The following is a 21392-nucleotide window of genomic DNA, read 5'->3' on the forward strand; positions in this document are numbered from 1 at the left end:
GTTCATTGCAGCACTATTTACAATAGCCAGGAGGACATGGAAGCAACCTAAGTGTCCATCGACAGATGAATGGACAAAGAAGATGTGGCACATATATACAATGGAATATTACTCAGCCATAAAAAGAAACGAAATTGAGTTATTTGTAGTGAGGTGGATGGAACTACAGTCTGTCATACAGAGTGAAAAGTAAGTCAGAAAGAGAAAAACAAATACCGTATGCTAACACATATATATGGAATCTAAAAAAAAAAAAATGTTCTGAAGAACCTAGGGGCAGAACAGGAATAAAGACGCAGACATAGAGAGTGGACTTGAGGACACAGGGAGGGAGAAGGGTAAGCTGGGACAAAGTGAGAGAGTGGCATAGACATACATACACTACCAAATGTAAAATAGATAGCTAGTGGGAAGCAGCCGCATAGCACAGGGAGATCAGCTCCGTGCTTTGTGACCACCTAGAGGGGTGGGATAGGGAGGGTGGGAGGGAGATGCAAGAGGGAGGAGATACGGGGATATATAGCTGATGTATAGCTGATTCACTTTGTTATAAAGCAGAAACTAACACCATTGTAAAGCAATTATACTCCAGTAAAGATGTTAAAAATACTGGAGGTCTAGAAAGCCTCTAGGAAATACGTTAATAGAGACAATTTTTTAAAAGATGTCTTAAAATGAGGAGAATGAACAGGAAGCAGCAGTTGGGGTAAGCAGGCAGGATCTTTACAAGAAACATTAACTGTCACCTCCCTCACTGCCACCATTTTCTGTCACTAATTTCTACTGGCTTTTCTTTCCCGAAAGACCTCAAATGCTGTCTCTTTCTTTCACTGTATTTTTTGTCGGAATCAGATCTGGTTTCTCATTCCAGAAAATGCCCTGCTACCAGCTCTGTCAAGATAAAGAGTGAGCAGGCATAGACGGAGTCAGGGGTGTGTCAGGACTGACTTGCTATACAGTACGCTGATTTTTTTTAGTTTTTGACTCACTTGTTGTTGTTGTTTTTTCTTTTAGACTCAGCTATTTTTCCCAGCCTAATAGCCGACTATTCAAATTAAACATGCTAATGCTCTCTCAATTAGGGGAAACAGGAACACTGTCACACTGGTTCTGCCTGAAATTTTTGGTGTTTTCACTGGTGCTTTAAAAAGATGATGGCAAGTGAAACTCAAATGTCTGTAGCACTGAGTTTTTACGGATTTAGGTTTCAGACTATGTCCCATCGGGTCCCACCCTACTCATTACGCTCAGGACGGTACAAAGTGCCCTCGTGGACAGGAAGAATGAACAATAGCTCTGCATAAATCCTTCCTCTGCGTCCAGCAAGCCTCTTGATCTGGACACCTGCACCTACCAGACATCTCAGCAGTAGCTGGCTCCCAGCTGACCAGCAGGCAGCTCAGTGGGGAGGCTGCCTGCCCTCCAGCAAGTGAAAATCCCTGTTCTATTGCAATGTGGAATCACTTAGAAGACTCATTTCATTCACCCCTCTCTGCTCTGCTTTTGTTTGCCTGGCACTTTTCACTTACACAGGAAGCTACTGAAACAGACAGTTCACTGCAGAGAAGCAGCCTACTCCTTCACCTCCTAAACAGGGTGTAACTTCTCTTTCTCTACTTAAAATGGCTTTAAAAGTCCTGCCTCATATTTGGAAAGCACACGCTACTTAAAAACTTCTTTCCTACTTACGTTAGTCAATCCTCTTGACGCCTAAGTGAGACTGGCATCATTATTTTCAATTTTACAGGAGACAACGTTTCAGAACATGTAAATAATGCCAGAGTTAGGAATTCAACCTGTTCCAGTCCATTTTGCATCTGATAATGAGCTTTTACCACCGTGAGTAGTAAAATAATTTATAACTTCATCAATGCTTTCAAGATCATAGGAGACAATTTTACATTTATTATGTGAGATCACAGACATTTAGACATAATGAAGGAAACAGATTATGGAAGCCTGTGATCTGAATCACCAGAAAAATGGGATAAACTTATCAAGACCAAACAGAACTCAGACAAACAGAAAACAAATCTTTGTGGGTAAAAGACCAAAGCCAGAGCTTGGGCATAAGATGGGAAAACAGGGAAGGGCTGCTGAAGTAATATGACAATTATAATATTTGAATTTTTGTCACTTAAAACAAGTAAAGAGGAAGCCAGGTGAAGGACAGGTAATAAAGAGAGGAATTCACAGAAATGATCAATAGGGATGGAAAAATGAAGGTCAGGAAAAAAAAAAACCTTAGAATTTAAAAATTATTAACCAAAAGGGGGAACAGTTAAGTCAATCTGAGGGCAGAAAACCCATGAGCACATGAGGAAGGAGTTTCCCAAATTCTTTTTCCAATTTCTGTTTACACACCCCAGCTTTGTCACAGTGCTCAGAACACGTACACTCAGACCAGTATCCCAAGGACTTTATCTCCCTCATGTTAAACGTTAGATGCCATTCCCATATATTTGCCTGAACTGTGATTAGGGTTTCTCACTGCTCATGGATGAATTTACAACTGATGAAATCTTGACCTGAGACAAGCCAAGGGAAAGAAAATACTCCAAGGGACCTGGCCCTCGGGTCCCACTTCTCAAACTTTACCTCAAGAGGGAAAATGCTAAATTAAAAAAAAAAAAAATTAGTCTGGTGGCTAATCTTTAATTTAGAGCATTTTGAGATCTAGGAAGTTCCATAATGAGATTGTTAACAGAGACAAAGGTCATAAAATTTCAAGCAACACAAATGGCTAATTCATCTTAATTAGTGATTTTTGGCAAATAACATGGCGTATTTCTATTCCATGGGGAATGTTCCTCAAATGGCAGCAGGAGTGTGACACGCATACGTAATTCAATGTAAATTCATGCCTTAATTGTTTTTAAAAGAAAATGTTTCAAACTCTTAAAGCATTTGATGAGAAATGTACCTTTTACATATTGAAATGAAGAAAAGAGCTAATTTACTTGCCTTGCTGAATAAAATGGACACCATGAAGAAATCCAGTAAGAAACTCTCTGAAATGTCTTTGTAGTCGAAATGGAAAAAGATCACGGTGAAGCCCAAGTGAGTAAACTGGTGGACTGGGTTACAGAAAGAGGTCCGCAGCAGCTTCATGCCCGCGATGACCATCAGGAAAATATCCCAGCTGTTGAAAAGGAAAGAAAGGAAGTGATCACTTCACAGCCCGTACATTACTAGATGAGTGACAATGGCTCATATTTCTTGAGCGTTTACTGTGCGTTATGCGCTTTACAAAAAGCCAAGATGGTGGGCCCTTTATTACCCTCGTCGTACAGAGGAGTAAACCGCGTCTCAGAGTTTGAGTCTAAGTTCACACAGAGTGGAGCTAGGAGTGAAACTCCATCCCAAGGGACTCACCAACACAGACTCTGCCACTAGTCAGCTTCACCATCATCCCCGGGACTTTGCAATCCAGGACACAGAGCTCCCTTGGAGCTTATCTGAAAGACTACTGCACTGCCAGGTTCCACGGGGCGTTTGGTGGCAAGTGAGAAAACAGAGCAGGCTGTCCCTGCTAGCATCTGCTCAGCCTTTCTATTACAAAAGAATCTCACTGAATCAATGACGTAGCAATAGCTAATATTAAATTCTGAAAAGCGGAAGAAGATCCCACTATCTCAATAATGCCATTTTTACTTTACATATTCACTTCCAATGTTTTCCACCATATTTGTTGTCTTTGTAAATGTAAGCTTTCTGATCTCCCTTTTTTTCCAATGAAAATTACATCATCAACATGACACAGGCCCCCATGACATAGGCCTCTTGAGCTAAGGAGCACGACAGAGGCAGCCCGGCAGAGAAACAGCAGGCCTTTCCTGTGAGGACTGAACTCCTGAATGCTCCTGTCTAGGGAGTCAGGTTATTAACACGTGTCAGAAGCATGTGCCATGTGTGCAATTCCAGCAGACAGTGAGGCCAATAATCTACCCACCTTGAGATGGGAAGGCAACTGATTAGTGCTCAGCACAGCTGGACAGAGCAAGCCACTACCACCTTGAGGGGTCTTTCTGAAAGAAGGCCTTGCACATTTTAGCCAGAATCCCCTCAATTAGAACATCCTATTTGGGAACTCAAAAGAAAGACAAGGGCTTCCCTGGTGGCACAGTGGTTGAGAGTCCGCCTGCCGATGCAGGGGACACGGGTTCGTGCCCCAGTCCGGGAAGATCCCACATGCCGTGAAGCGGCTAGGCCCGTGAGCCATGGCTGCTGAGCCTGTGCAACCGGAGCCTGTGCTCCGCAACGGGAGAGGCCACAGCAGTGAGAGGCCCGCGGACCGCAAAAAAAAGAAAAAAAGAAAGACAAAAGTGGCAATACTCTCCTGGGAACAGTTGCACTTGAAAGAGAGGTTTCCTTTTTTCTTTTTAATTTTATTGAAGTACAGTTGATTTGCAATGTTGTGTTACTTTCTGCTGTACAGCAAAGTGATTCAGTTATACATATATGTATTCTTTTTCACATTCTTTCCTTTATGGTTTATCACAGGATAGTGAATACAGTTCCCTGTGCTGTACAGTAGGACCTTGTTGTTCATCACAAAGAGAGGTTTTCTTTTTCTAAGTACAGAAAATGGGGGTGAGGGGGCAGGCCTGAATTTCCCTAACCCTAGCGGGATCCTGAGCCCTAGACCCTTATCAGCATTAATAATATCCTGTCTCAGGACTGGGGCATTCAAAACGTGTTTCCCAAGTCTTGGCATCTATCGAATACAAAACTGTCACTTCTGTCATCAAGAAGAGCTAATGTCAGCAATTCCATTGGCCTCAATCTGATATTTTATATGCCTTCAGACCTAGTGTAGCAACTGATTCCACCCTGTCCCAGGATGCATCTGATGAGGTTTGGTCAAAGCCCTGTGTCATGGGCTTAGATTTGGCTTCTGAGAAAAACGAGCCCTTGATTACATGCAGGTTTGGGGAGAGTGGTAAGACCTTTAGTAACCTCTGTTCCTGCAGTGAGGCTGAGCACTGCTCCATGACCCTTTCCTTTTCCAGTGGACAACTAATGCCTGTGATGAAAAATCAGTATGAAAACATGACTTCAGGTCTACTCACCTCTGACAACAGCCTAGGGTACAAGAATCTCTGTGGCATAGCCAAAGCCCTTGGGGGGATCCCAATGATAAGGTGTCCCAAGACTAGGGATATTCTGGTTTTCAAAGGAGATCAGTGACTTTCCGGGTTATTCAGGCCAAATCTAGATGAGGCTCAACTCTAAACTTTGTTTTCCGTGACTATGACTAAAATGGACAGCATTCATTTTATGTTTATTAATGATGACTGGTGAAGACTAAGAGGGCTCTTAAGGAGTGACGTTTATGGCTTTTGTAACATTGCAACGGTAATGGTTGCATTCAATGATTCATAGATTGTTGTAGGCTTAGCTAAAGGTCTTATAAAGGATTAGGTAGCAATCCGGGAACAATGGCCTGGGACAGGGGCAAAGCATCCTTTTAGATCAGGCTGGGAAATATAAATACCTAACCAGTTATCATGACGCACTCACTCATCATTTACCAGCCCCCCACTCAATCATCCATCCATCCATCCATCCATCCATCCATCCTTCTACCACTTACTGGACCGATGGTACTGAAAGCTGAATAAGAAACAGTGCCTGTCATTGAAGAGTTCACTATCTGGTACCATGGTTCTCAATGAGGGCAGGGTGTGGGCTGGGCTTACACAGTTTGAAACAGGTCTCTAGGTGATGCTGACATATGGCCTCCTGCCATCCTGTCTGAGAACAGCTGGTCTAGCGGGGTGCTTGAAATCTTGAGAGATTTTTTTTAAGTCCTCAGATGGATGCCTCAAGAATATAAAGGAGTTATCAACTTTGGGCTCCAAGAAAAAGAATTCTGTTCGTATCATCAAATTAAGATTATTTGGAGGTACATGGGTGAGGTGCTACTTTCTGACTTTAGTGTCTGGAAAAAAATGACAGGGGATAGAGATTAATCTTACTTCACAGTAGACTCTCTCTGAGCTTGACTCTGCATGATTCCCAACCCATGCATCCATCCTCTGCCAAGAGCCAGAGCTGCTTGGCCTCAATTGGCAGGCTTAGCTTGAAGTCCTAGTCCTAATGTTAGGAAGCAAGGACTTTCATTCCTTTAGCTCACTACCCCAGGGCAGCACTGGTACATGTGTGACTGCTTTGGTCCTGACTGTGAGTCCTTGTTCTGAAAACTGGGGATCTGCCTTGTTTCAGAATGTCATCATGGGGTCAGCCAAGATGGTACCACACTGGAAACACCTGCTTACTAGAAAAGCACTCAGTGTTCTAGAGGTAGGGTTAGCTCATGGATGGGGCCCTACCCAAACTATACAAGAGGTCTGTAATCTCATCAGCTGCCTCCTTTATCCAGAGAGACTAATTTTCATCCCTGGATCTGAAGTCTAGGATTTTAAATACCAAAGGGCATGGACTTCTTGCCCTGGTCTAACTGAAACAGTTCTAGACTGGAAGGAAGGCAGAGTCTGATAAAGACAGGAAGGTTATAGGGTCGTTTCATTTAGTGTCTGCTTCGTGTGACTATGAATCTACTCAAGGTCCAACCGAGAATTCGCATGCCTTTTACCTGAGTTTGCTCAATCTTGGGCAAATATTAATTAATTTGTCCTCATCCCAGCCCAAAAGGAAGAGTAGGCATGCTTGGGGTTATGAATCAGGGTTGACTTGGGCATGTAATGTTTAAGCAAAGTGACTTATATGCAGATCTGGGAAGGAATCTCTTTCACATCATCCTCCTTTATTACTAACTATTTGAACAGAAATGTCAAACTTTGGTCAGAACAACACATCCACAAATGATCAAGTAGGTTTCCGTTTGTAATTTCAGAGTTCCTCTTACAATATGAAACCACTAACTCAGCTATACGCTGTTAATGCTTTGCAAAAACGGGCAGCTTGATGATATGAAAACTCTCTGTGGTCCACTTTTTTAAATTATGAGGCTTTTCCTGAGAAATGCAAAGAGAGCAGTAACAGTGATTAAGTTCCCCCTCCCTCAAACACAAAATGCTCGAGTCTTTGCTACATGAAGTGCTAGAGGCACTTCATAACAAAGCTCTAAGCACGACGGTTGGAATGCCAGGAACCCTGGAATCACATTGCACTTCGGTCATCTTCTTAAGGCTCCTCACTAAGCTTTTGCAGGATGATTTTCAAATCTACTGATGTTTATTCACAAGATCACTCCAAGCAGATCTAACTTCGTTTGCACCCCAGTCCCTCTACAATAACCACCTAGCTCCAGCGGGTTTGAGCCAAAGACCACCATGGCTTACTGTTACGTGGCCCATCATTAGTAGATAGAAGTTGGCTTCTGCTGCAGCCTGTTCAGAGAAAACCCACTAGATTTTGAAAGTGTGGTGATCCAAATCATGATGAAAATAAACGGTTATCCACTTACTGGGTACCAAGTCTCCGGTAATTGCTTATTGCAAATGCATCCATAGTAAGGGCATTCAAAATGATTGCTGGGTACAAGATGTATTTTTCAAAACACTGAAGCCAAACATAGAGTCTTTCAAACCACATTAAATGGGCGACATCTGAAAGATACACAAAAACCACTTAGAATGGCCACTGATCAAATTATTTTTCTTTAAGTATATGTGATAAGTAAGACCCACCCCTTCCCCTTCATTCAAGAGCTGCAGAACTCCAGATAACAGACCAGAGAGATCAATTTTCTTCCCAGGCAGGCACTTTTAGCTTTGTTTCTACATCGTTCCTAAATAATAATATACGGTATACGCCAGTTTCCCAATTTTTCAAGTCAATTGATTTTTTCCATATTAATTATTACTGGGACCCATGAAATGAGCTGTCACATCACATCAAGGCACCTCAGAGTGAGTGAGGGTAGAAAGCAAAGGATGGAGAACTGGGAAACAATCTCACGGGCCCATCTCCTCTTAAGCTTGGGGCTGCTTCTGAGTCTGGGGCTACTTTCCAGGCTCTCCTCTGCCTCTTTTTAGTCTATGAATCCACAATCAAATTCCTGGCCATCTACATACATAAGAGAAAGCTGACCCACAACCCCCTATCACTAGGAATGTATTACATTCCAGTGAGTCGGCACAATGAAGGAAGCATCGTGGAAGTGAGATCCATTCCCACAAAGGCTAAGGTTTTAAGTCACACCAATCTGGGTTTGTATTCAGACTCTTACCATCCACTAGCGTGTGGTCACAAATGATTGCCTTCATCTTTCTGATCCTCAGCGTTGTGTGTCCCGCCCATCCTTCCTACTACTCATGGCGGAGAAGTCAGCTATCCTCCCCATGATGGGGTAACACAGTGCCTCTCACCCATCTCTTACCACTTCTCTCTCTGGGGAGGAGTGGCTGGTCCTATTGGTCAGAGCACAGACTCCCTAGGCCATAGTATCAGGGGATGGGAAACACTGCATCCCTGCCCTCCTCTGCTTCCCGCCTCCGTGGGGAGAACACACCAGGTTCAGGTCCTCAGGTGGGTCCATCTCACTCCCCACCAGATCTCTGTCTGCTAGTAACTGAGAGGCTGCGGTGGACCCCAACTCACCATCAGAGACCTGGGCAAATGGACCAGATATGGCAGGACTCAAAGCCTAAATCTGCCAAGGGGGAACGGGACTCGATCAAACTTCTGGAATCATATTCCTCAACAATTTATAATTTAAAAAACTTCCACCCCTTGGGGCTTCCCTGGTGGTGCAGTGGTTGAGAGTCCGCCTGCCGATGCAGGGGACACGGGTTCGTGCCCGGGTCTGGGAGGATCCTACATGCCGCGGAGCGGCTGGGCCCATGAGCCATGGCCGCTGAGCCTGCACGTCCGGAGCCTGTGCTCCGCAACGGGAGAGGCCACAACAGTGAGAGGCCCGCGTACTCACCCCCCCCCCAAAAAAAAACCTTTCCACCCCCAATAATCTATAGTGAAAAACCAAGAGAGCCAGGTAGGGTTTATGCTATTTGGATGACACAAGGACCAACTGAAGAAAGAGAAACTGTTGACACACACCGTGCAGAGCGACATGGCAGTGACATAAAATAGGCCATCCCCTCCAGGTTTCCTATCCAGGATTAGGAGACAAATTACCTTTTTCCAACCTACTTTGACTGGGACTTTATGTAAAGGGTTACAGAAAGCAAAACAAACATACACACCCACACCCACACCCACACCCACACACACAAAATTGGGAACTGATATTTTACTGCCTCCTTTACATGGTTTACATTTCTATATAAGAATATATTACATTTATAACTCAAAAACATAAAGGCTATCTTCATGTAATTGAGATTACAAGGAGAGGTTTGGCATTCAGAAATCTTGCTTGAAAAGAATTAATTTGAATGAGATGGGAATGGTGAGAACGGAGAGTAGAAACACTTCGTCACGTGGGAAACAGCAAGAACAACCACCCCATGATTAACTTAACAAGCAGAAGAGAGATACAGTGAGAAATTATCAGAATAAAAACAATTTTAGTTATAAGTGAAACAGGGAGGAAGTGCTGGAGGAAAATTGAGGTTGAAAATAAGGGGTAGGGATTCATCTTTGGGTATTCTTAATAGCAATCTTTCCTGGTCAGTATTTGGAAATGGGTTATTTCATAAGGAACGAAGTTTATGATACATAATTTTAAAAATCTAGGTATATTATATATTTTACATATAGATAGGAGTTTTTATCTTTTGTGATAAAAAGTACATGAAAATTTAAAAAATAAATCTCCAAGATCCCTCCCCAACTCTTTCCAAGCAAATGACTTTGACCCCTACTTCCTAGAGAAAACTGAAGCTATTAAATGTAAATTTTCCCACTTCCCAACCCCTCAACTACAAATTTATCTATATTCACACCCACCTTCCTGCTCCTACTGAGGCTGACCCCACGGATGCCCTGGGTTCCATTCTTCCCGACATCTTGATTCAGTAGTTTCCCCCCTGACTAACCAATGGCTCTTTCCTAATGGCCAGTGGCAAGATTCCGGTCTTGGCCAAGTTGAAAACTTGCTTTCCACTGACATCTTCTAGCACTCACTCTGTCCTTTTCGGCACAGCCAAGCTTCTTGGAACGGTCATCCATGTCTGACAATCCCACTTCCTTGTCTCCTGTTTCCTGCTAAAACTTCTGCCCCACGGCTTTGCAGCTACCCCTGCCCAGAACTATGCATGGCAAGGCCACTTGTGATTTCCTAAATGACAGATAACTAATATTTTTCAGTCTATATTACTGGAACTTTCTTTTTTATTTTTTTAATAAATCTATTTATTTATTTACTTATTTATTTATGGCTGCAGTGGGTCTTCGTTGCTGTGCATGGGCTTTCTCTAGTTGCAGCGAGCAGGGTCAACTCTGTTGCAGTGCACAGGCTCCTCATTGCGGTGGCTTCTCTTGTTGCAGAGCACGGGCTCTAGGCGTGTGGGCTTCAGTAGCTGCAGCATGCGGGCTCAGTAGTTGTGGCAGACAGGCTCAGTAGTTGTGGCATGTGGGCTCAGTAGTTGTGGCGTGCGGGCTTGAGTAGTTGCGGCACGTGGGTTCTAGAGCGCAAGCTCAGTAGCTGTGGCGCATGGGCTTAGTTGCTCCGTGGCACATGGGATCTTCTCAGACCAGGGCTAGAACCCATGTCCCCTACACTGGCAGGAGGATTCTCAACCACTGTGCCACCAGGGAAGCCCTACTGGAACTTTCTGAGACAGAAAACATCACTGATTTCTCCTTCTGTCTACAACCCTCACTTTAGCTTCTGTGTCCTGCCAACTCCTGCCTGTGCTCACACCTTTCACACTGCTCTTCCCACTTCCTCTGCAGAGTTCTCTTCTACCCTGGCTCATGTGCCTTCCTTGGACCTCTTCGCCAGTTTTCTCATTTTCCTGAGCTGAGGTCCTCAACACCCCTAACGTTAATTATTACTTCCATGCTGATGACGCTCAGATCTGTCATTGAGTTAGACTGATCTTCCATCTTTCTCCCAGCTTCAAGATCTAAATACTCAGCTGGAGAGCTTCAGCTGATGTCCCAAAGGAATCTTCAAATACAGCGTGTCAAAAGCTGAACTCTGTCAACCCCCACGCACCTGCTCCTCCTCATGAATATTTTATCTTATTTAATGACACTTCACATTCACCTAGTCATGCAGGCAATATACGTTGGGGTCACCCTGAGTCAGTTGTTCTCAATCATAGCTGCATGTTGGAATCGCCTGGGGACAAGGCTGAAAAACACTATCCTAGAACGGTGATTCTCGAACTTCATCATGCAAATAAATCACTTGTTAAAAGGCAGAATCTGATCCAGTGGGTCTGGAGTGGAGCTGGACATTCTGCATTTCTAATAAGCTCCTGGGGGATACTGATGTTGCTGGACTCCACATGGTACTTTGAGAAAGAGGCACCGGCAACTTGTTAAAAATGCAAATTCTCAGATGCAATCCTGGACCTGCTGAATCAGAAATCTGTGGGCTGGGCCCAGTAATCCGTGTTTCATAAATCCTACAAGTGAGTGTGATACGTGCTCACGTTTGAGAACCACTGTTCTAGAAGTTCTTCCTCCGTACAGGACTAGAATATGTTGATTCTCTGTGCTTACTTCTTACATATCTATCTCCTCCTTTCTAGTTTCACTGTTCAGATCCTCAATCTCTTATCTTAAAAAAATTATAATTGTCTTTTATCCAAATAAACTCACTCTTTCCTAATCCCATCATCTGTGTGCACTGTATAACATTACTTCTTACTACTTAAGGGCCTTTCTCTTGTGGTTCTCCCCCATTCTCCTGAATTACCTATTTTTTTCTCTCTTTATTGGATCATCCTCATCACAATGTAAACACCCTGTAATATCTTTTGTCCTAAAAAAAGACATACCCCCCTTGACCCTTTTCCTTCCAGATGTTGGATATTTTCCAGATATCACCCTATTTCTTTGCACCCCTTGGTAATAATTTCTCAAAAAAATGTTGGCTACACTCGCTTTCTCCACAACTTAACTCCCTTTGTCTTCTGAGTTCACTCCAATCAGAGTCTCATCCTAACCGCTCCATGAAACTGTTTTGCTAAGAACCTCACGTTGCTATCCAATGGTCACTCTCAGTCCTCAACTTAACCTCCCAGCAGTGTCTGACCCAGTTAATTACTCCAGACTTCTCATAATTCCCTACATGATCTTATCCAGTTCCATGGCCTTAAGAATCTATTGTCAATATGCTGTTGACCACTAAAAATACATCTCCATGCACGATCTTTTTTCTGGACTCCAAACCAGTATATCCAACTATCCAACATATTTTGAATGTCTAATAAGCATCTCGAGCAAAGGCCTTCATTCCATGCTCTCACCTATACCTACTCCTCCCGTATCCACCATTCATTCATTCCACACATGAGCCAGACAACTCTGCCAGACACTTTTTTTAGGCACATGGGAAAATGAGCACCCAAAACGTTATAAAACTCTGCCCTGATGGAACTTACACTCTAGTACGAACAATAAACAATCAACATAATACATACGTAAATTACACAGTATATTATGAAGGATGGGTGATGAGTGAAAGAACAGAGTAGAGTGAAGAGCATCAAGAGTTCCTGGTGTTCATGTGGGCTACAGTGTAAAATAGGGTGGCATGGGAGGCATAATTAAGAAGATGACATTTGAGAAGCAAGATGCCATTTGGGCATCATCTCATTAAAGGGCACCTCCCAGTCACCTAGTTTTCCAGGCCAAAATCCTTTCCTTAGTCTCTTTCATATCTTACATATCCAACCTATAAGCAAATCTTACTGCCTCCACCTTCAAAATCTATCCCAAATTCAACCACATTTTTCCTCCTGTGCTGCTATCACCCTGGTCCAAGTCACCATCATGTCTAACCTAAAGAAACTTCCTTAAAACTGGTCTCCTTGCTTCTTTAATGTCCCCACAGCCACAGTTTATAATCCAGCCAGCAGCCAGGGGGATTTTTAAGACTTCATTGCTACCCTATTAGTGCGTCTCCAGTGGCTTTTCATCCTAATTATGATAAAACCTGCAACAAAGAAATTTCATTTAGCTGATCTCCAAAGAGTCACACTCCCCTTTTTTTATGGAGCTGATATTGGGAAGTGGCTGCCCAGCTGGGGATTCCATTTCCTGGTTATTCCTTGCATACAGGAGGACCACGTGACTTGTTCTTGCCAAGAGAATGATAGCAGAATTGTGTCACTTCCAGGTCATCTGATTAAGTACTGGGTGCATGGTACTCCATGCTTCTTCTCCCTTCTACCTGCTGGCTCAAGAATGTTAGGATTCCAGAGTGACCTTGAGAGCATAACGTGATGGATTCCTAATATTGAAGAAGCCTGGTCCCCAAGTGACCATGACCCTCCACTATGCAAAGGACAGTGACTAGGAAAAACCTTTTGACCACATCCCATTGGACTTTGCATGAACAAAAAATAAACTTTTGCTTTGCTAATAAGCCACCAAGGTTTGGGGGTATTTGCTATGATACTTAGCCTCCTCCTATCTCTTGAGTAATAGAAAATCTAATCTCCTTACCATGTTTTAGAAGACCCTCGTGATTTGGCACCTTGTACCTTTTTAATCTTATTTCCAACTGCTTTCTCCATTATGCACTCTCGTCCTCAGTGATGTTCCTTGAATATTAAATACACCAAGTTTGTTCCCTTTCAGAAGCTTTGCGTCTGCTGTCCCTCCTGCCTGGGACTCTCCTCTCTGGATATTTTTATGACTCCCTCCCTCATCCTGTTTAGGTCTCTGCTCACGTGCCACATCCTTAGTGGGTCCTCTCCTGACCACCATATCTAAAACAGCCTCCTCCTTTCACGATTTCTTTACTGTAATAAATTTTTCTTTATAAAACATCTCAATTTGATACCTTATTTGTGTCTTTATTTGTGTGTTATTTATCATCTGCTTTCCCAGTTACCAGGTAAGTTCCATGAGGGCAAGGACTTTGTCTTGTTCACTGCCATATCCCCCATGTTGACACAGTAATCCTTCAATAAATATGGGTTGAGTAAATGAATGATCTCCTTGGCTCCAGTTTCTTTATACACCATCTGTTTTTCTGTCCTGTTGCCACCAAAGATATGTTTCAAATGCACACCTAGCCATGGTATAGCTCATAGCCTTCATTGGTCTCCACTGTGTCTGTCCATACACCCAAGTACAATGCCTTAATATGGCATATAGGCTTTCCATATTCTGCTGCTTTGTAACTCTACGTAATCATCTTCTATCAGTTTTCCACCTACATTCTATAATGAACTGGTTACCTAAATTATCGATGCTGGATTTTTAAAAACCTTTTAGTTTAACTCTTTTATACACAGACACATGCATAAAATACACACACATAGAGCTGTGTCACTAGCACTTGGCTTAAGAAACAGCCTCAAAGCACCCCCATGCCTGCTTACAGTCACTGCCCCACAAGGTAACCACTGACAAATCCCTGAACACCATTATTTACTTTTGCCTACTATTCTTTTTTTTTTTAACATAAAACATTGGCTGTATTCCCTGTGTTGTACAATATATTCTTGTATCTATTTTTTTATATAGCAGGTTCTTATTAGTCATCAATTTTATACACATCAGTGTATACATGTCAATCCCAATCTCCCAATTCATCCCACCACCACCACCCCCCGCCACTTTCCCCCCTTGGTGTCCATACGTTTGTTCTCTATATCTGTGTCTCAATTTCTGCCCTGCAAACCAGTTCATCTCTACCATTTTTCTAGGTTCCACATATATGTGTTAATATACAATATTTGTTTTTCTCATTCTGACTTACTTCACTCTGTATGACAGTCTCCAGATCCATCCACGTCTCAACAAATGACCCAATTTTGTTCCTTTTATGGCTGAGTAATATTCCATTGTATATATGTGCCACATCTTCTTTATCCATTCGTCTGTCGATGCGCATTTAGGTTGCTTCTATGACCTGGTTATTGTAAACAGTGGTTCAATGAACATTGGGGTGCATGGGACTTCTTGAATTGTGGTTGTCTCTGGGTATATGCCCAGTAGTGGGATTGCTGGATCATATGGTACTTCTACTTTTAGTTTTTTAAGGAACCTCCATACAGTTCTCCACAGTGGCTGTATCAGTTTACATTCCCACCAACAGTGCAAGAGGGTTCCCTTTTCTCCACACCCTCTCCAGCATCTGTTGTTTGTAGATTTTCTGATGAAGCCCATTCTAACTGGTGTGAGGTGATACCTCATTGTAGTTTTTTTTTTTTTTTTTTTTTTTTTTTTGTGGTACGCGGGCCTCTCACTGTTGTGGCCTCTCCCGTCGCGGAGCACAGGCTCCGGACGCACAGGCTCAGCAGCCATGGCTCATGGGCCCAGCCACTCCGTGGCATGTGGGATCTTCCCGGACCGGGGCACGAACCCATGTCCCCTGCATTGGCAGGCAGACTCTCAACCACTGCGGCATCAGGGAAGCCCCTCATTGTAGTTTTGATTTGCATTTCTCTAATAATTAGTGATGTTGAAGAACTTTTCATGTGCTTCTTGGCCATCTGTATGTCTTCTTTGGAGAAATGTCTACTTAGTTCTTCTGCCCATTTTTGGATTGGGTTCTTTGTTTTATTAATATCATGCTGTGTGAGCTGTTTATATATTTTGGAGATTCATCCTTCATCCATTGATTCGTTTGCAAATATTTTCTACCATTCTGAGGGTTGTCTTTTCATCTTGTTATGGTTCCCTTTGCTGTGCAAAAGCTTTTAAGTTTCATTAGGTCCCATTTGTTTATTTTTGTTTTTATTTCCATTTTTCTAGGAGGTGGATCAAAAAAGATCTTGCTGTGATTTATGTCAAAGAGTGTTCTTCCTATGTTTTCCTCTAAGAGTTTTATAGTGTCCAGTCTTACATTTAGGTCTCTAATCTATTTTGACTTTATTTTTGTGTACGGTGTTAGGGAGTGTTCTAATTTCATTCTTTTACATGTAGCTGTCCAGTTTTCCCAGCACCACTTATTGAAGAGACTGTCTTTTCTCCATTGTGTATCCTTGCCTCCTTTGTCATAGATTAGTTGACCATAGGTGCGTGGGTTGACCTCTGGGCTTTCTATCTTGTTCCATTGATTTATGTTTCTGTTTTTGTGCCAGTACCATATTGTCTTGATTACTGTTGCTTTGTAGTATAGTAGGAAGTCAGGGAGTCTGATTCCTCCAGCTCTGTTTTTTCCCCTCAAGACTGCTTTGACTATTCGAGGTCTTTGTGTCTTCATACAAATTTTAAGATATTTTGTTCTGGTTCTGTAAAAAATGCCATTGGTAATTTGATAGGGATTGCATTGAATCTGTAGATTGCTTTGGGTGGTATAGTCATTTTCACAATACTGATTCCTGCAGTCCAAGAACATGGTATATCAGTCCGTCTGTTGGTATCATCTTTAATTTCTTTCATCACTGTCTTACAGTTTTCTACATAGAGGTCTTTTGTCTCCCTAGGTAGGTTTTATTCCTAGGTATTTTATTCTTTTTGTTGCAGTGGTAAATGGGAGTGTTTCCTTAATTTCTCTTTCAGATTTTTCATCATTAGTGTACAGGAATGCAAGAGATTTCTGTGCATTAATTTTGTATCCTGCAACTTTACCAAATTCATTGATTACCTCTCATAGCTTTCTGGTGGCATCTTTAGGATTCTCCATGTATAGTATCATGTCATCTGCAAACAGTGACAGTTTTACTTCTTCTTTCCAATTGGTATTCCTTTTATTTCTTTTTCTTCTCTGATTGCTGACGCTAGGACTTTCAAAACTATGTTGAATAATACCGGTGAGAGTGGACATCCTTGTCTTCCTCCTGATCTTAGAAGAAATGCTTTCAGTTTTTCACCATTGAGAATGATGTTTGCTGTGGGTTTGTCATATATGGCCTTTATTATGTTCAGATAGGTTCCCTCTATGCCCACTTTCTGGAGAGTTTTTATCATAAATGGGTATTGAATTTTGTCAAAAGCTTTTTCTGCATCTATTGAGATGATCATAAGGTTTTTATTCTTCAATTTGTTAATATGGTATATCACATTGATTGATTTGCGTACATTGAAGAATCCTTGCATCCCTGGGATAAATCCCACTTGATCGTGGTGTATGATCCTTTTAATGTGTTGTTGGATTCTGTTTGCAAGTATTTTGTTGGCGATTTTTGCCTCTATATTCATCAGTGATATTGGTCTGTAATTTTCTTGTTTTGTAGTATCTTTGTCTGGTTTTGGTATCAGGGTGATTGATGGTGGCCTCAGAGAATGACTTTGGGAGTGTTCCTTCCTCTGCAATTTTTTGGAAGAGTTTGAGAAGGATAGGTCTTAGCTCTTCTCTAAATGTTTGATAGAATTCACCTGTGAAGCCATCTGGTCCTGGACTTTTGTTTGTTGGAAGATTTTTAATCACAGTTTCAATTTCATTACTTGTGATTGGTCTTTTTATATTCTCTATTTCTTCCTGGTTCAGTCTTGGAAGGCTATACCTTTCTAAGAATTTGTCCATGTCTTCCAGGTTGTCCATTTTGTTGGCGTAGCGTTGCTTGTAGTAGTCTCTTAGGATGCTTTGTACTTCTGCGGTGTCTGTTGTAACTTCTCCTTTTTCATTTCTAATTTTATTGATTTGAGTCCTATCTCTCTTTTTCTTGATGAGTCTGGCTAATGGTTTATCAATTTTGTTTATCGTCTCAAAGAACCAGCTTTTAGTTTTATTGATCTTTGCTATTGTTTTCTTTGTTTCTATTTCATTTATTTCTGCTCTGCTATTTATGATTTCTTTCCTTCTGCTAACTTTGGGTTTTGTTTGTTATTTTTTCTCTAGCTCCTTTAGGTGTAAGGTTAGATTATTTATTTGAGATTTTTCTTGTCTCTTGAGGTAGGCTTGTATAGTTATAAACTTCCCTCTTAAAATTGCTTTTGCTGCATCTCATAGGTTTTGGATTGTCGTGTTTTCATTGTCATTTTTCTCTAGGTATTTTTTTATTTTCTCTTTGATTTCTTCAGTGATCTCTTGGTTATTTAGTAACGTAATGTTTAGCCTCCATGTGTTTGTGCTTTTTACGTTTTTTCCCCTGTAATTCATTTCTAATCTCATAGCATTGTGGTCAGAAAAGATGCTTGATATGATTTCGATTTTCTTAAATTTACTGAGGCTTGATTTGTGACCCAGGATGTGATCTATCCTGGAGAGTGTTCGTGCGCACTTCAGAAGAAAGTGTAATCTGCTGTTTTTGGATGGAATGTCCTATAAATATCAATTAAATCTATCTGGTCTGTTGTGTCATTTAAAGCTTCTCTTTCCTTATTTATTTTCATTTTGGATGATCTGTCCATTGGTCTAAGTGAGGTGTTAAATTCCCCCACTATTATTGTGTTACTGTCGATTTCCTCTTTTAGAGCTGTTAGCAGTTGCCTTATGCATTGAGGTGCTCCTATGTTGGGTGCATATATATTTATAATTGTTGTATCTTCTTCTTGGATTGATCCCTTGATCATTATGTAGTGTCCTTCCTTGTCTCTTGTAACATTCTTTATTTTAAAGTCTATTATATCTGGTATGAGTATTGCTACTCCAGCTTTCTTTTGATTTCCATTTTCATGGAATATCTTTTTCCATCCCCTCACTTGCAGTGCGTATGTGTCCCTAGGTCTGAAGTGGGTCTCTTGTAGACAGCACATATATGGGTCTTGTTTTTGTATCCATTCAGCAAGCCTGTGTCTTTTGGTTGGAGCATTTAATCCATTCGCGCTTAAGGTAAGTATTGATATGTATGTTCCTATGACCATTTTCTTAATTGTTCTGGGTTTGTTTTTGTAGGTTGTTTTCTTCTCTTGTGTTTCCCACTTAGAGAAGTTCCTTTAGCATTTGTTGTAGAGCTGGTTTGGTGGTGCTGAGTTCTCTTAGCTTTTGCTTGTCTGTAAAGCTTTTGATTTCTCCATTGAATCTGAATGAGATCCTTGCTGGGTAGATTAATCTTGGTTGTAGGTTCTTCCCTTTCATCACTTTAAGTATATCATGCCACTCCCTTCTGGCTTGTAGAGTTTCTGCTGAGAAATCTGCTGTTAACCTTATGGGAGTTCCCTTGTATGTTATTTGTCATTTTTCCCTTGCTGCTTTCAATAATTTTTCTTTGTCTTTAATTTTTGCCAATTTGATTACTATGTGTCTCGACGTGTTTCCCCTTGGGTTTATCCTGTATGGGACTCGCTGCACTTCCTGGACTTGGGTGGCTATTTCCTTTCCCATGTTAGGGAAGTTTCCGACTATAATCTCTTCAAATATTTTCTCGTATCCTTTCTCTCTCTCTTCTCCTTCTGGGACCCCTATAATGCAAATGCTGTTGCGTTTAATGTTGTCCCAGAGGTCTCTTAGGCTGTCTTCATTCCTTTTCATTCTTTTTTCTTTATTCTGTTCTACAGCAATGACTTCCACCATTCTGTCTTCCAGGTCACTTATCCGTTCTTCTGCCTTAGTTATTCTGCTATTGATTCCTTCTAGTGTATTTTTCATTTCAGTTATTGTATTGTTCATCTCTGTTTGTTTGTTCTTTCATTCTTCTAGGTCTTTGTTAAACATTTCTTGCATCTTCTCTATCTTTGCCTCCATTGTTTTTCCAGGGTCCTGGATCATCTTCACTATCATTATTCTGAATTCTTTTTCTGGAAGGTTGCCTATCTCCACTTCATTTAGTTGTTTTTCTGGGGTTTTATCTTGTTCCTTTATCTGGTACATAGCCCTCTGCCTTTTTATCTTGTCTATCTTTCTGTGAATGCGGTTTTTGTTCCACAGGCTGCAGGATTGTAGTTCTTCTTGCTTCTGCTGTCTGCCCTCTGGTGGGTGAGGCTATCTAAGGGGCTTGTCTTGACTACTATTCTTGTGTGTCTTTTGCTCAGCATTGTTTGTAAGATTACTCCACATTTTTGTGTGCAGTTGTCATTTGTTCATTCTCACTGCCATATAGTCATCTACTACATGAATATACAGAGTATTTTTCCAGTCTACTGTTATGGGTATTTGGTTAGTTTCCAGTATCTATTGTGAAGAGTGCTGCTATGAACATTCTTTACATGTCCTTTGGTAAACACGAGGACATTTCTGTGTGGTAAACACAGGGGCATTTCTGTGAGGTATATATCTAGGTTTGGAATCACCAGGTTATTAATTGTGCATATAGGAAGGTCCAGGAGGTGCCACCAGACAATTTTCAAAGTTATTGTGCCAATTTACACGCCCACAAATAGCGTGGAACGTTCCTTCCATTTGTTCCACATTCTTGCCAAAACATTTTCCCCCTCCTTCATTTTAGCTGCGCTGGTGGGTGTACAGTGGTATCATGTTATGGTTTTATTTTGCATTTTCCTAATGACTAATGCAGCTGAGTGCCTTTTCATGTGTTTACTGGCCATATGGATATACACTCTTGTGAAGTGGTTCTTCATGTCTATTGCCTGGTTCTTTTTCCTATTGAATTATATGTCTTTCCTTCCTGATTTTAAGAGTTCTTTATACATGCTAGGTATGAGTCTTTAGTCACATATATGCATTGGGAAAATCTTTTCCCATTTCGTGGGATGCTTTTTAACTCTCCTAATAGTATCGTTTGTAAAAAAGAAATACTTAATTTTAATATGCTCCAAGTTCTCATTTATCTTTCCTTTTAGAGACTTTTGTGTTCTGTTTAAAAGACAAAGATCATGACCACCTTCTACTTTCCTCTAAAACTTTAATTGTTTTACATTTCACATTTAGATCTGCAAGCTACCTAGAATTGATTATTGTGTAGAATACACTTACAAGATAGGAGTTGAGACTGATTGTTTTTCCATATGGATATCTAATGGATCATCACCATCTATTGAAAATAACTTCTATTTCCCTCTGCACTGCAGTTAAGTATGCTGTTTTATATGCCTTTATATATGTACTGGGGGCCTTCCTGGAATGCCCTTCCACATTTCCTACTTGAGAAACTCCTCATCTTTTTCCAGAATTTGTCATCCTGCCATCTGGAGCTTTCCTTAGCCACCTCCCCACCCCCTTGCTGCTCCCAATACAATCACCACCAATGGTTGCCAGGGGCAGGGCATTCGAAGTCCATCTCAGTGGGAGGAGGGTTTAACACTGGCACTGTTTAGAACTGTCAGCATATGATGATAATAAAAAGGAGTCCAACTTCTGATTGGATTTATTATTTTTAAATTATTTATAAACCATGCACCCCACTTTCTTCCTGCATTCTGTATATATCACCTTTAGTTTTGAGGCAAAATGATTTATTCCTTTGAGCCATCACTGTACACTGTGAATTCTACAGTTATAATACCTGTCATACCAGAGCAAGTATTCATTTAAATACTAATCTTCCCGCTAG

At 41.4% G+C, this 21392-nt stretch overlaps 1 protein-coding gene across 5 annotated transcripts in view; it reads right to left on the reverse strand.

Annotated features, from left to right (window-relative positions):
- PCNX2 (pecanex 2) overlaps positions 1 to 21392 on the reverse strand; it is a 287082-nt gene that overhangs the window by 116115 nt on the left and 149575 nt on the right. For all 5 annotated transcript variants that reach the window (XM_060107858.1, XM_060107868.1, XM_060107877.1 and 2 more), the window contains 2 exons: positions 7433 to 7574; positions 2965 to 3142 (listed from right to left, as the gene is read on the reverse strand). In XM_060107858.1, the coding sequence (XP_059963841.1) occupies positions 2965 to 3142; positions 7433 to 7574 (320 nt within the window). The remainder of the gene's footprint in view (positions 1 to 2964; positions 3143 to 7432; positions 7575 to 21392) is intronic.

This window comes from Mesoplodon densirostris, chromosome 1 (assembly GCF_025265405.1).
Source record: "Mesoplodon densirostris isolate mMesDen1 chromosome 1, mMesDen1 primary haplotype, whole genome shotgun sequence".
In the NCBI taxonomy this organism is placed as follows: Eukaryota; Metazoa; Chordata; class Mammalia; order Artiodactyla; family Ziphiidae; genus Mesoplodon; species Mesoplodon densirostris.